The sequence below is a fragment of the Podarcis tiliguerta genome (assembly GCF_965153285.1).
Source record: "Podarcis tiliguerta genome assembly, chromosome: 6".
In the NCBI taxonomy this organism is placed as follows: Eukaryota; Metazoa; Chordata; class Lepidosauria; order Squamata; family Lacertidae; genus Podarcis; species Podarcis tiliguerta.
The window spans coordinates 78,372,540-78,389,235 of NC_139539.1; the positions used below are offsets into that span (position 1 = coordinate 78,372,540).

Here is a 16,696-nt window from a genome sequence, read left to right on the forward strand (position 1 = left end):
GAATGTTAGCTGCTTTGAGAGTCCTGAAGGGGAGTGAAAGGCAGGATATCAAATCCAAACTCTTCTTCTTCCTTTTCTTCTTCTTCTTCTTCTTCTTCTTCTTCTTCTTCTTCTTCTTCTTCTTCAATTTTTCAGAAATTTTGCATTGTGTGCACAATTAAGCTTCTAAACCAGAGTTATACATTAATGTCTATAGTAGCCTGTTAGTTATAGCCAAGATACTTCCCTCTGGAATATTGAGAGATAAAGTGCTTCTGTGTGTGTTGTTGGTGGTGGTGGGTGGAAACTTACTTGACTTTTTAGGCGGTGGAAACATGGTAGGCAGACCTACCTTGAATGTGTGGTATTAGTTCTGTGAAAAGTGTTTGGCTGCGATATAGCTCTTTTTGTTCATAGCCTGGGGGACTGGTACAATTTCTTTCTCTCTCTTTTAAATGACATGAAAAAGATTGCAGTTAAGAAGCGAAGGAAGAAAGATGTGTCTTTGCTTTTTGGTTTCCTAGTCCCTGCCCGCCCTCCAGAATACACCTTTGCAGATAACAGAGTAGTTCAAAAAAGTTCCCTCTACCAATGTTGTGTGTGTGTGTTGAGCCTTGTTTGACTTTGACGGCAACTCAAGTAGGGTGGCAGTGTTACAAGTAGCTGTGATAGGTCACAGGCAGCTTTGACAGCTTGGCACATTCAGTGACGAGAAGCAGTTCTCCAACCTAACAGATGCTGCTCTGCTATTCCCTTTGATCACTACATGGCTGCTTAAGAGGTATTGCCGCTGCAAGTGTGTCGTTTTCATTACGGCGGCGAACTACTTCTGATATCAAGTGAAATCCGCTGGGACTGAAACGGCGGTCTGCATTACATGGGAACGAGATGTCTCCTTAGGGTATATGCGCTAGACATAATAAAAAAAAATCCCCCTTTACCCAATGATCCAGTTTCTTTTGGGATGTTTATGTTAAAAAAAGGAGATTAGCAAAAGACACCCTATTTGGGAAAAAGTGAAGGTTTTGTTTTTTGTTTTTAAAAGAATTCTAACCAAAAATTGCTGCTTTCATTACCCCCCATCGGTGGGGTGTGGAATGGTTCGGTAAAAATTTGTGGAATTTATATTAAAGAAAATGCAAGTGATTCACATAAGAATGGCTTCTGGTTGTTTTAGAACATGACATTCCATGTTTTGGGGGCTTTCTCTTCACAGTAGTTGCCATCTACCTCTTGAGTTATACTAGAGATAAGGTAAAGATAAAGGGACCCCTGACCATTAGGTCCAGTCGTGACCGACTCTGGGGTTGTGGCGCTCATCTCTCTTTATTGGCCGAGGGAGCCTGCGTATGGCTCCCGGGTCATGTGGCCAGCATGACTAAGCCGCTTCTGGCGAACCAGAGCAGCACACAGAAACTCCGTTTATCTTCCCACCGGAGTGGTACCTATTTATCTACTTTCACTTTGAGGTGCTTTTGAACTGCTAGGTAAGCAGGAGGTGGGACTGAGCAAGGGAGCTCACCCCATTGCGGGGATTCGAACCTCCGACCTTCTGATCGGCAAGTCCTAGGCTCTGTTATTTAACCCACAGCGCCACCCCCGTCCCAAAGTATTAATATGTAAGCACTACACTGCATGTGTAAACTGGTCTTAAATTAGTCTTAAGACTGCTCAGTTCTAACTCCTAAGGCAGAGCTTTCCAAACAGTATGTCGCGAGATGTTAAGTGTGTCAGCTGCAGTGTTAGCTGTTTCGTGTGAACGCTCCCCGTGCTCCTCCCGGGGCTGGAAAGGGGTTAGTTTAACCTCCGGTTTGCTAGTAAAACTGAATTACCATGTTACAAAATGATGCATGTTTAAAAAGTGTGTCACCAACGTGAAAAGTTTGGAAAGCTCTGCCCTAAGGCTTTTCTTCCATCGACTTGATTCGGTATGAGAATTATTTCCTGGCTTAAACCTACAGATGGGACTGTCTCTGAAAACAGCCCATCTCCTTGGTATAGTAAAGGAAAGTGCTAGCCTTCCAGCCAGATGCTGTCATCTGGACCCATGACCTTATCTTTACTGTTAGCCAGATTACTCTTCAACCTGATCACTTCGAACCGTTGCTTTTCCTGTTTTGACATTCTCTGGCATTTTCTTTATTTAAGGCCTGCACAAGTTCCTACCTTGCATTTTTTATTCTATTTGTGGGCCGTAAGAGCACATGGTGATGGTTACTTCCATGGTAGCCTTGACACCTTTCATTTATTGTTATTATTATCATTAAATAAAATTTAATACAGTCTCCACAAAAATAATAAACATAGCATTGAGTTTATAGTAGATAGCTAATTTCTACCACCAGTTTCACAAACATCTGTAGAGAGCCTACAATGAACTTCAGTCTTTTAAGATTCTGTAAAATGACACCCTGACACCTTTCATGAAGTTGATCTGACATCTCAAAAAGAAAGGAAAAACGATAACGAAAGAGAAGGGAAGAAGAGCATGTTTTGAGAGACTGAAATAAAGGTGAGATTTTAATTAAAATGTTTGGAATTGGAAGGGGAAGTGAGTGAGCAACGAACGTTTCAAATATTTTAGAATGCGCTGAAATGCAATGCACTGATGTAGAAACATAAAATTGAAATTCTCTTAAATTTGGTAACATTCTTTGTGAAAGCTTCTTTGCGGTCTGACACACTACAATGTAGGAAAAGGCTTTAAACTTCCAATTTGTCCACTTTATGATTCTTTAATTTTGCATATCAAATAAATATCGGATAAGATTCAGAATTCGGCATTTAAGTTTTGTCACCCAAATTTTAATTTTAATTCTGAATATGACCATAAAAATGTGAATATTATTATTATTTATTTCTAAACAGCTTTTAACCCAAAATTCACAGGGCAATGTACAAAATATAAAACCATACAAAAATAAAAATATAAAAACACATACACTCATACTTCATGTTGCGTCTGCTTCAGGTTACGTGTTTTCGTTTTGCGTCCCACGGCAACCCGAAAATACTGGAATGGGTTACTTCTGGGTTTCGCTGCTCGCGCATGCGCAGAAGTGTTAAATTGCGCCACGTATGCAGATGCAGTACTGCAGCTTGTGTCAGTTCCGTGTTACAGATGGGCCTCCGGAACGGATCCCATCCGTAACACAAGGTTCCACTGTATGTATAAATATAGGCTTAAAACGTGCAATAAATAAATATGCAGCAGAGGTTAATTTCAAAGCAGTAAGTGAACAATAAAGCTTTATTGGCTGAATTCATGCCAGAGGCCTGAGTAAACAAATAAGTGTTTAATAAGAGTTGGAAAAACAAAAATGAGGCTGGCTGTACCTCCAGTGAGAGGAACTTGAATTCTCTGGATTTCTTTGATTTTTGCAGGCATCACATGTAAATCTCATATTGTCAGAAATAAAATACTATTGCATGTCATCTTTCAAATACTAAATAGCAAATGCTATCAGATGCTAATACCTCTGCATGCCTTGTCTTAAGAACTGTCAGAATACTAATTTTGACAACTATCAAGCATTATCAAATGGTAAATACCACTGTATGTCTGCTACCAAGTACACACATCATTTGCCAGATTGCGGACATCCAACATCAATATGGAATCAAATAAAATAGCAATAATAAATATTTCAAAGAGAATTTTCAAGGAGTTTTTTTTGCAGCAAAATTGTTTCAGGTCTATTTCATTCATATTTTCTAACTTACATTTTAGTTTAAAGTTAGGGGTTGTATCTAGTGCTAGTCCTACTCTGAGTAGACACATTGAAGTTACTAGACATGACTAACTTTGGCTCATTAATTTCAGTGGGTTTATTCTAAGTAGGACTAGCACTGAATTCAAATGTGAAATATTTAAGCATTTCAAGTTGTGTGCTTTTGCAGAACTCCCATTAATTCCAGTTCAGCTAGACTGCAAATAATAACTAAATTAATACTAATTTATCACTACTATGATTTATTTCATTTATGAATCACTTCCCAGCAGGCATCCCAAAGTGATTTACAATATAATAAAATACTAATTCCTGAACTAGTGGGTTTTGTTTGTTTATGTGTTATGCATTCTGTTCATTGTACGATCTCCTACTGAGATAAAGGTAAAAGGTAAAGGACCCCTGGACAGTTAAGTCCAGTCAAAGGTGACTATGAGGTGCGGCGCTCATCTCACTTTCAGGCTGAGGGAGCCGGCGTTTGCCCTCAGACATCTTTCTGGGTCATCTGAGGTAGCTGGTCAGACAAGGGAATTGCAGGCAGGCTCTGAGAAAGACAGCAGAATTGTTTCTGCTTGGAAGTCTCTCAGCGTGCTTCAGTTTTGAGCAGGTTATGACTGAAAGGAGCTACGAAACTTCAGAAAGAAGACTGTCCTATGATAGTCTTTCAAACAGAACTTGGGGTAGCCAATGGTGTGCCTGCCAGATGATGTTAGACTGCAAGCAGGTAATGGGAACCAAGGCAAGAGGTGGGCAGTTTCAGTAGCTGTTTTAGGGATGTTCACCTAAGACAACCTGCAGCCATGGGCCAGCACTGCATGAAAAAGCCCCTTCAATATCAGTGAAGCCATTCACAAGATTCAGAAGAGGATCGTGCATTTATATGTTTTGCTAGATCAAGGCCTCCTTGAACTTGGATATAGTGACATTCTGTTTATAGAGAAGTAGGCTAAGACTTCCAAATTGTTTCCATACTTTGAAACAGATGAACTCTATGACTGCAGCCCATTATAGCCAACATCAGCTTGCAGTGAAACTATTTTGATGAGGGGCGGGGTGGAGATTGTGCTGCAAAAAAACCAAAAACCCTGGTTGCATTTTAAGTGTGATACTTCAAGTGAACAATTCTACCTTCTAATATATTGGAGAACAATTTCTTCTGGACATACAGGATAGAGTAGAACATTGTATGTCAAATATGGGTTAATAGCAGTACCACTTAATAGAGGAAATCTCTGAAATACATAAACAATCATTTTTTCCAGGCCTAGTTCAATAACTTCAAAGCAATTATAATAATCCAACGCACTTTATAATTTGTATTTCTTCTAGATTCAAAGTGAATTGGGATAAATATTAACGAAGCCTTATAAATGTGGTTTTACTGTATTGTTATTTTCTCTCTGCTCCCTCCCGGCTTTCCATTTCTGGCTGAAATGAAGTAGCTGGGCAACACCATAGAACAGTTCAAACCCGGTATTTACATGACACGCTGATGTCAGTCATCCTCTTAGCTGACCTATGTGATCCTCCAGATCAGGTCGCTTAACCTTATGGGCATGTTTATTAGTTCAAGAGAGCTTGTGCGTGTAGGTAAAGGGTCACCAGACTTTTTGGTCCCATGAGCCCATTTGCAAACAGAAGAGGTTGCAGTGGGCACCTCAAACACACACACCAAAACCAAACACAAACCACATCCTAGTCAATTGGGTACAAAAGCATTCTTCTTTCCAGCCTGTCTTCCTCAGCGGTGAAGGGTCTGTCGACACATGCCCTCACAGGGGCTCATGTATGCCCATTGAATTTAGTGGAAGGTGAAGCTGTTGAATGGTCACTTTAAAATGTGAAGGTTCATTATTGTTTCACAAGTTGTGTATGTCTTTAAGGGCCAGGGCAAATAACAAGACCCAGTCTTACAGCTGTGAAACGCAGCAGGTGCTGCTGAGTTGTGTTAATCAAGCTGTGTCAGCAGTTGGGTATAGTATATAAGGAGCAGCACCTAGCTCTCTGGGGGATGGGTTGGTGGTTGGGTCTGGTTTGTTGCTGATGTAGTTAGTGTATAAGGAGTTTTTGTTTTTGTTATTAAAACCTTGTTTAAGTTATTTTTGAGTCCCTTTTTAATGCATGGTCTCCCTAGCAAGCTCTCTGCAGCGCTACTAAACTGCAAATAGCCAACAGAAGCATCATACCTGTATTCTCCTGGTTCAGATCTAACACCGTTTCTCCTTTGCTTGCTTAATTTCAGCAAGTTACATGATTTGAAAGTTGGCAAAAGAAACTATAACTAGTGTGGATGGAATGGCAGGCTATAGTTGTGTTCAGGTATTTACCTGGGAGCAGGGGGGCACATATAAAGCCATACCCCCAATATCCCTGGGGTACACTTCAGATCTTCATGTTGATTAGCATAAAAGTCTGAATATAGTTTTCAAGCAGATCTGTTTTAACGAGCTTGGAATCTTTCCTGTGAGTGGGAATCCTATCTTATCTGGGTTTTAGAGTTTCTAAGTGTGTTCACTTAAGCACATTTTAGAAAATCTCTTCAGACTTTTGCACCAACACAGGGGTGAAGAACATCAGTCCTGGGATGGAGCACAGCTATCTCTTGTCTGGAAATCTCCCCAGATCATACCCCTTAGCATCCCTGCTTTACCCCGACTGGAATGTCTCTTTGAATTCTGATCATGCTTCTTATTTGCCTGGAAGTGAGAGTAAATAGGGGTTTATGCATGCAAAGGTAAAATTAACCTACTGTACAAAGGTAAAATTTACATGGGTTGCTTTGCCCACTTCTGTCTCTGGCACCGTCTGCCCCTGGCATGTGGCCCTCAGAAGGTGTCTAGAAGGAAAAGTGGCCCTTGGGCTAAATGCACTCCTGCACTAATGGGATGATCTGAAGCACAGTTCAGGAAGTAATTTAAGAAATAAGTAATCGAACTGGCACATGGGCAAAGAGTAGGGAGAGCAAGAGGGAAATGCATAAGCTGGAGGCTCACTCCCAGCCAACTATAGATAGGTTAGATACATGTGAAGCAGGCCACCATGTGCTTGGTGCTACCACCAGAATTAAAGTCAAAGAGGAAGAGTCTTCATTGAGGAGCACCATGTGGAGCTCCTGGATAAACAAGAGTTTTGCCCTGATCCAGAAAATTGTGAGCACTACTGTCTCTAGCCCCTAAGATGAGGTGGAATCTGAGCAAATAAATTCAAGCTGACAATTGATGCTGCGAACCCTCCGTTCTAAGAAGGCATCTCATTTTATCTCTGGTTGTAATGTGAATATGTGTGCCTTGCCCTGAGCCTTGTGCATAGCATAGTCTCTGCAGCTAAATAAGTAAAAGAAATCCACTGCTCATTATTTCTGTGTACAGCTGGAAGTTAAATCAGATGCTAATCAGAGTAAACTTCTCCTGGTACTACATTGCTAGTGTATTGCACTCACTTTGCTATTCTCTATTCTATCTTTTAATTATACCCTGGAAAAACAGAATTGGGGGTATGGGTTTTGCTGATGATTGTGATTTGATATATAACATACTCAAACTTTACTTGAGTCTTTGACACAAATTTGATTCCCAGCTATCCAAAGCAATGTTAGAGATTGCTATATTATTATATCTGACAATGTGGATTGATGCCATCCTAGGAACATATGTTTCTGAAACTACAGTTAGTACATGATTGACATGCTATACAGGAAGTTTCTCTTTCTGCCTTGGATTTGACTGAGTTTATTGTACTCCCATGGTCCATTGCATGCTGAATTTGATGCAGGCTGTAGTAGGAACAACAACTTCCTTGGAAGTGGCTTCAGGAACAAAATTAATGGAGTGGGATTTGCAAGGAGGGAGGGTGGGGAATGAGGGCAATGAATTAATCAGCCACAATTTTCTCCCATACCTTGAATACATTGTTTATAACATCCTTTGCTAACCTAATGCCCTCCTGATGTTTTGAATTACAACTCCCATCAGCCTCATTCAGCAAATGACTCAAGCTCATGGAAGTTGTAGTACAAAACATAAGGAGATAACCAGGTAGGTGAAGGCTGGTTGATAATGTATTGTGTTGTGCAGTATTCCAGTTGTGGAATGGATTCTGTGTAGCTTGTCTCTTCAGTTACTTATTTCTGTGTCTATGGAAGTACATTGTTTAACGATCACACTAGGCGGAGTTGGTCTGAGGAGATTTGAGGCGGGAAAGTGCCCCATGAGGGGGCCTTTCCTAAAACAGTAGGTCATCCGTTTACCTGAGGTTAGCAGAGGCAAACAATTGCTTTTAATTCCCCATAAATATCCCAGATGACCCGATCATTCTTGGAAATAAAAATGGCTGCCTGCCGTTGCTAGGCAACCCTGCCACCCTAGGTTGGGGTAGGTATCAGGGCTAGGGTGCTGAGGGCCTTGCAGCTGGAAGAGTGTGTGCCAGCCAGGTAATAGCCCTAGGCAAGGGGTGCCACCTTGACTAAAATAAAATATTGGGGGCCCCAAGTAAGCCCTGCTTACATGATGTGGTGCATGCACACCACCTGAGTAGCAATGCCCATCAACTTGGGGGCGGGGAATCCCTCAGATATTTTATTGGGTGGGGGGCTGAAGGGACCTTGGCCCCTAGGAGTTGGCTCCTATGCTCTAGGCCTGATAAAGAGGAATCACTAAAAATAAAATGGTATTTGTGAAATAACTAGTAATAACATCATATTGCCTATGCCTGCTGAGGGCCAGCTCCCTTAAGCTTTAGGCCTGGCTTCCTCAACTTTTACATGGAAATGTCATAAATCTTATCAGAATGAGTGGGCAGACTGGAATGTACAACTATGTAGCGGAAGGGGATGCTGTTTTTGAATGCTTCCACACAAACTCCCTGCAAGTAGAGCACTAGCATAGCAGAGGGAGATGATCAAGCTCAGCTACTGCAGGTAGGGAGGACCAGAAGAAGACATCTGCTGCCAAAGTTCTTCCCACAGTTTGTGGCTACAAATTTTGATGTTGAACATGGGCTAGATTCAAGCTTCTGTTTCCACTCTTACTTTAGGGTAGTGTCTCCCCGCTTCACCCCCTCACATACACTTGCACTGAAGTGGTATCTTTGTCTCAGAAAGCCCAGAGAGGGGAGACTGATCTTCCTTCAGCAGTATCTGAGCTCCCACATCAGCAATGCTGCCTCTGTTTTTGAAGTGGTGATCAGGAGCCAAAATGCCATGTTTTCTAGTAGCAGCAACATCTGTCTTCTTGGCAGGCTCTCCTGGCAATTGTTTGGAGAACTCAGGAATTGCCCCTGGCTCTATCAGGTATATTTACATTGATGAGAGGTTATGCTGAACTCTTGCGTTTGCTGCCTGCCTCTTCTGTTGTCTTGCTATTTCTTTCCTCTGTCCCCGTCCCCCCCACCAAGTAAAAACAGTTGGTAGGAACGAGAACCAAATATGTGAGTTGATTGTTTTCATTAGTTACCCTCTCAGAATGCTTATCTATAGCAAGTCCCATTGACTCCCATTTAACTTTGTATAGGATTGCAGCCTAACAGTGCAATCCTATGTATGTTTACTGAAAATTAAGCCTGACTTAGAAGTGGATATAGTATTCCAGCCTTAGTATTTTATTAAGCATAATTGGAGAGGTAGCAATAAATGAAAACCAAGCTACACAGTCATCATCCCCAAATGACTATCTGTGTGATTTCAGTCTGCTAGTGTGGGAATGAGTGTTTGAATAATATCTCACATTAAAACAAAATATTTCCCAGGGAGAAGATTCTAGTATATAGTCTTGTCATTTACATTCGACTTTTTTACATTCAGGAACAGTGATACCACATGTATAATAGATGATGATCATGTATTTTACTTTTAAGCCACAGGTGCAAGGCAGATGCCAAATTTTGAAAGTGCAAACCAGAGACATTCAGAGTCTCTACTTGCTGCCCCACTGCTTAGCCCAAAGTCACAACTACACCATATGTTTAAAGCCTTCTAATACCACTTTACAGTCATGGCTTGCTAAGGGTGCCTAGAATTATTAGGAGAGCTCCCCCCAGAACCTCAATTTTCAGCACCCTTAACAAATGGTAGTTCCCAGGATTATTGGTGGGAGACCGTGGCTGTTGTATAAGAGTGCTAGAACTCAATGGTGTGGCTGTGACCATAAGCAAGAAAAAAACAAGGTTAATAGTTTGACGCTCAAATTTATTTGGATCCTATTTCCAAAAATATACTGAATGCATAAAACAATGATGAGTTCTTAATGCCACATTTTAAAAGATAAAAAGAGTAAATTTAAAATAGGTGGCTTGGCTGCATGTAATGATGTGCGAGGTGATAGCTTTAAGACCGTGCGCTGCATAGCTCACAAGGCTTCAAGTAAGCAAAGTTTTGTTGCCCAGGACTGAAAAACAAAACAGGTTATGAAGTCAGGTGGCATTCAGCTTGTAGGTGAAAACTGCGAGAGAGAATCATTGTAGGCAGGCTGCTTTTGATGCCACAGGAATGTAAAAAGAGCCCTGCTGGATCAGGCTGTGGCCCATGCATTCCAGCACCCTGTTCTCACAGAGGCCAACCAGGTGCCCGTACAAAGACTGTAAACAGGACCTGGAGTACTGCTTTACCTGCTGTTGCCAGTGACTGGTGTTCAGAAGCATGCTGCCTTTGACAATGGAGGTGGAACATAGTCATCAGGGTTAGCAGCCATTGATAGCCCTATTCTCCATTGATTTGTCTAATCTCCTTTGAAAGGCATCCAAATTGGTGGCCATCGCTGCCTTCTGTGGGAATGAATAACATAAGTTTTAACTATGCACCGTGTGAAAAAGTACTTTGTCTTTTTCCAGAATCCTCCATTATTCAACTCCATTGGATGTCCACAAGTTCTAGAGAAAACCTTCCTTATTCTTTCTTTACAAAACCATACAGTACATAATTTTCTACACTTTCCTGCGGACCAGGTCTGAAATATTATTTTGTGTAAATTCTAATCCATGCTATTCCTTCTTAATGAGTTAGATCACTGTCCCATTTAGCCTTGTATTGTCTTCTCTGATTAGCTACAATTCTCCACGGTCTTGGGCAGAGGTATTTTCGAGACCTGATAGTAACATTTTAGCTGGTGATGTCAGGAGACTGCACGACAGACCTTTCTGCATCAATATTGTTCTCCGCCTCTGCTATGGGATGTCTCTCCCTCTCTCCCTCTCTTTTTCTTTTACAATGAAGTTGTCATAGAAACAATTTTAAAATGATCAGAATGGCCATATCAATATTTATTGAAATACTGGAAATAAAAATCCATCGGTGTTGAGAAAATTCCTGGCAAGAATTGACATGAGACAACATGAACTTCACAGATACAGTAAGAGAACTTTAACAAGTAACTAACTGCACATTCTAAAAGGGTTGCATGGATTCAAATGCCAGGCAGCTGCGGAACATATTTGTAATACAAATATTCAGACACTTACAGATTGTCTGGTTACAAACACTGAACAACTATAAGAAACCAGCCAAAGCCAAAACCTTTGAATTTTAGTCTGCTTTTACTAATATGTAATCAAGAAAGCAATTGTAAGTAAATGTATTGTTACAAAGTGGTTAACAATTAACATTAGTTTTGCAAGCTTGGGCTATCAGAGGGCTTCTCGGAACCACAGATATTGACTAATATGTTCTCTATTTTATTTGAAACTGTTTCCATTAATCATTCTTTGCCTTTAACATCCTTACATTAATGATCTGGTTGTGTCTATTACATAATTGTGCTTTGTTAGTGGTTTTATTCTGCTTTCATAATTTCAGTAAAATATGCCATGGTTTTCAACAAAAAAGTTAAGGGCTTACAAAATACTGGTGTGTGACAGTGTAAAAATCCTCACCATCCATATCTATATGCGAACTGAACACTCTCTTAGTTACCTTTTAAATGCCACTGTTGATAACTTTATTTTCTTCTTTTTAAAAGCAATGTTCCCATTTGTATAGAGAAGGTAGGGTGAAAGATCCTTAAGACAGAATTGATGGTGCATGATACAAATACCTAAGAGCTGCACATGCTAGACTTGGCTAAGTCTGCTATCCCCACCCATCTTTACTGCACAAACAAATGTTAGAATCCAGGGCAAGTCCTTCAGACAGACATCCTCCAGGAGACTTGGGTACCAACAAAAAGTGCTCTTCCCAGCCATCATTCTCAGCACAGCTACCAATGCTACTTCACCAGCTGCTAGGTGAACACCATAATTAGTATTCTTATGATGATGGAAGTGGAGTAGTTCTGCCATTTGGAAGGGGGAGACATTATATGTAATTTGGATTTTATTGGCTGGGATTCAAATAACTATTTTAGATCCACCCAAGGACTTAAGCGTTTCTAGTGAGATTTTCTTATTTCCCACCCTGTCATTAAACAGTAGACCACAAAAATCTCATATAATCATAGAACTGTAGAGTTGGAAGGGACCAAAAGGGTCATCTAGTCGTTTTCCCCTGCAATGCAGCAATCTTTTGCCCAACATGCGGCTTGAACCCACAACCCTGAGACTGAGTCTCATGCTCTACCAACTGAGCTACCAAGTGTCTCCTTAGTTTCAAAGGAGATGCTCCAAGTGGCATGGCAAGCTGTTGTTTGATGCCCACTAGTCCAAAGTTCCTCAGTAAAATGGTTCTGTTGATCCCAAATATTTATTTTTACCACAATCAAGTCAGCCTGAGGCTGACTTTCAGTGAGGGTGTTTGAGGGTGGACAATCATGGGACAGCAGAAGTATTGGTAGCAGGGCAGACAAGGGAATACCACTTTGTATGAGCAAGGATTTTTTGTACTTCATTCTTCCCCACACTTCCCTCATGGCTCTGATCCACAAGGTAGAAGATTATTAGACCAGATCCGTGGGGTGATAAAACTCTCTGTTCTGTACTAATACAAAAGAAATAAACGTTGTCTTTGGTATACAATGTCCACTGCTTAGAAAAGAATTTTCAGGTAAGAATGCACCTCACTAGGCTCACGTGAAATAAAGGAAGGTGCGAATTACTAAATTTACAATAGATTTTAAATAAACCACATTTAGAATTATAAAGATTTACAGACATTTAATCAAGCAAATGATCTTAAACTGTAAAGATCCTTGTATGTCCCTGAACTATGTTCCACTAACTTGAAGACATGCTGTAATAAACACATATATTTGGCTTCTTTATTCTGGCTATATTTTTATATAAAGATGAAACCAAGGAACAATAAATTAGCATCATAATTGTCTACAATGAAAACTGTGATATACAATATAAATAAACTATTTAAAAGCCAGCAATCCTCATGAAAACAAACAAAGCTAAGGGAGTAGAAGTTTTAATACAGTTTCTACAAGTGATTGTGCAGCCAATAATCTAAAAATTAAAAAATTAAAGTATAAATGAGATTCCCTTATTGATTTTAGTGTCTCACGACATACAGTAATTAAGTACTGGTAAACTAATTACCAATCAGAAAGCAACATTAAGGAAATCACTGCTTTGCAACATCATCACAGTTCCCCCCACCCCAGGACCTAACAAATGTAAACAACCATCATCTTTCCCCCCCTTCAAATATGTAAAGTATTAATACTTCCCCCCCAAACATACGTTGATCTGCATCTGTATAGTTACCATTTAGAATTCTGAAATAAGGCAAAGCTTTCTTAACAGTGGCACTGCATTTTATAATACTGATATCTTCATTTTGGATAGAGAGTTATTTGTCCTTCTCCAATATTTGTTCTGCAGCAGACTTTGGTCTACATGGACCTGGCAGTATCACTCTTCTGTCCTCACATATTTTTGTTTGAATAATTGGTTTAAAATGTATTTTCTGAATCCATAGACTGTACTAAAAACTACCAGTAATCCTAACCGACCAGCTTACACATTTTGAATATTTTTAAATCTTGCATAGGTAAAATCATTTATTTATTTTTTAAAAAAATGTCTTTTATTACCTACAACGTGACCCAGAATTTAGTTAAAGCTGAAGTACTTGGATTTCAGCTTGTGGGGATAGGGGAAGATGCAGAATCGTCTGACACATTGGGGTGCTACACCAGTACAGGGAACTGTATGATTGTATAATGCATTGCATCCTCCCTTTGCACTGGTGCAGTCCCTGAGATGAAGTCATCTAAAGTTGGCAACTTTTCAAAATCATGCATCCTGGGCCACACCAGGACTGTGAGGCCCAGAGGCAGGGCCAGGGATAAAAACAGACAGCTCAGGGCAGAGTGAATGAACAGAAATCCCTAGAAGTATATGAGTTCAGAAACAAGTGGATAGACCCCAGATGGAATTGGTTAATCATGGGTAGAACCAAGGTAGAATTGGGCAGGTTATCAGCCTTGGGCAACTAAGACGCCTCAAGCAGGGCCTACTGGCACCAGTGCCTGGCAATCCCACTCTGGGGCATAGGGTGGGATTTAAAATGGCATCCCATACCTTCCTTCCAGTGACCAGGCAAGCCCATAGGCAGGGCCCACCAATATAGAAGGGGCCCACCAAAGGACCCTTATGGGTCTGAGGACCCCTCCAAATCCAGGGTCCTCTTTAACCAGGAATTGGCCATGTCTGACTTTTGTTGGCTTTTCGGATCCTGATACAGGCTTTCTGTCAAGCCAGAACTGTGGCTGACCGCCAATTCTAGAAAAGATCTGCACAACCTGAAACACACCAATCATGTAATATGGTACTTGACAAACCTCCTGTTCTTTCTGTCTTAGGTACGCAGCAAAAACAAAAACCAACAACGCAGGGTGTTTGTTGAGCCCTTGAGAGGCTGTAATAGATAGATGCCCAGCTGTCTGTGTTTAGCTTTGTGATGCAGTCCTGCTGTTACGACAGCATAGATGCTCATGGGGCGTGGCAGTCACAGGTTGGCGAGCAACTTGTGCATCCCATCACTGTGTCCAAAACTCGGGGGCACAGTCTGAAGCCACTGAAATTAATTGCTTTATTAAATCCAAGTAATTCATTTTATCTAGGTTGCAGATTTAAGTGCGGCAGATCAACAGATGCTGCTGACTGAAACCTTGAAGAAAGAAATACTGTTTTTCTTTTCGATGACAGCCAAGAGGCTGAGTAGTATCCGCAAGCTTATTATTTGGCACTAAAAGCTTTGAGAAGCCATTTCAGCAAAGCTTGAGCCGCTGCACTGGAAACACGATCCAACAGCGGTTGCTTTGGAGCAGCTTAATTCTGACGCTTGTAGCTGTTCCTCCTCCCATTGGTGGAAGAGGGATACTGCCTGGACGATCAACATGAACACAATGACAAAAACAAACTTTGGAAACATATTAAGAATGTCACACTAGTTTATGAACATTTTTTTTAAATATTAGCTGTTTGCAGGCCTGAGTTACAGACAGTCCCCCAAAGCCCCCACCCTAGGCGGTTTTGGTGGTGCTAATGTGTGTGTGTGTGTGTGGCCTACTTGAGATCTTTTTTAGATTGGTGCTACACATCCTTTCTGGAGGAGAGATAAGAATGCAGATCTTGGAAGGATGCCATAGGGTGACTGCAGTTTTGTGTCCATCAGAGGTGTTTTCAGTCCTGCTAACAAGAAGGGATGTAATTCATACACATCCCTTTGCTCTGTTAGCTGAATAACACAGATAAAACTTGTTCCTAAATTTCTCAATAGTGGCAACTGGCAAAAGTTTTAAGTTACAAAAATTGTTCCTTCCTTCCTTTTTTTTGTTTGTTTGTCATTGGCAACGGTATCCATATCCATTTGTAATCTCCTTTCATTCTAGTGATAAAGTCCTATACATGTTCCTTTGGGGAGACTGTGTAGGGTTTGATTCACAGTTTGCAATACAAATACCCTGATACATCACTTATTTACTATTAAGTATTTGATTATTACACCATTGGGGGGGGCAAAGTTCCTTTAAACCGAGTTCTTTTTAATTAGTGTCGTTTGGAGTAGTTCAGAGTATTTTGCTTTTTCTCCTCAAAAGCAGAGGCTTAAAAGGATATAATTTATGCTCTCTTTGCATGCAGCATTTCAATGAGGAGGTTATTACACGGCACATCCCCGTTCAGGTGTTTATAGTAGAGGTATTCTTCAGCCTGCATACTGATTGCCCGGATTTCCGGAAGTCGCAGGAGAAGCTGCCCGAATTTTTCTGTCTGCTGTGGATAGTTGCACATTGTGTAGTCCAGCAAAGCAGTATTCACTTGTTCTTGAACACCTTCCACCAGCTGGAAGTTCTCTAGGGTTTTGACATCTGAATAAAAAGTAAAAAAAAGAGAGAGACAGACAGAATCACATTATATATGTATTTAAAATAAAAAGACACATTTTAACTCCTGTTTATTTAAAATGGTCTTTCACTGTATTTTGCTCATGACAAAAGGATGCTTTACATGCTGTTGAATATTCAGGTTAAATCCCTCTGCCAAGTTTCCTGGGAAAATGATCACAGCACAGCTTTAGTGGAGCGTCTTGTTGAAATTCTGCATATACCTCAGATCAATTAGACACCAATGGATTTTGAGCAAGGTCAGCTGTCCCCCCCCCCCATCTTATGGAGGCAAAGGCTGAAGACTCCTAACATAGAGGACTGTAATATATTGCCAGCAAATGAGTCCCCAGAGGAAGGCGTAGCTTTAACCCGACATATTACACAATTCATATAATTCTGTATTAATTTTTCTGACCCAAGGTGAAGTCTCTGTCCAGGATATGATGCAGTTAATTCTAATAAAAAATGACAGGGATCTTGTTTCTTTTTGACATTTCCTAAATTATTCTGAAAGCCTTTGACTTGTCTACCCTTATGCTAATGAACCATCTGGTACACTCCAGTGACTGCCAAAATAACCTGCTTGACCTGAATCCCTCAAAAATACATTTTTCAATTACTAAATTCTTTCCTTCTCTCTCTCTCTCTCTCTCTCTCTCTCTCTCTCTCTCTTCCCCCCTGAATTGAAACCATTGTCCTTTAGACAGATTGACTAGTACATCACAT

General features: G+C 40.6%; 1 protein-coding gene and 1 long non-coding RNA gene across 5 annotated transcripts in view; one reads left to right on the forward strand and one right to left on the reverse strand.

The window, feature by feature from the left end:
* Positions 1–16,696, forward strand: part of LOC310679763 — a 149,031-nt gene that overhangs the window by 52,639 nt on the left and 79,696 nt on the right. The gene's annotated exons all lie outside the window — the stretch shown is intronic.
* NR5A2 (nuclear receptor subfamily 5 group A member 2) overlaps positions 10,930–16,696 on the reverse strand; it is a 119,693-nt gene continuing 113,926 nt past the window's right edge. For all 4 annotated transcript variants that reach the window (XM_083445342.1, XM_083445341.1, XM_083445343.1 and 1 more), the window contains exon 7: positions 10,930–15,952. In XM_083445342.1, coding sequence (XP_083301468.1) covers positions 15,705–15,952 — 248 coding nt within the window. In that variant the 3' untranslated portion in view covers positions 10,930–15,704. The remainder of the gene's footprint in view (positions 15,953–16,696) is intronic.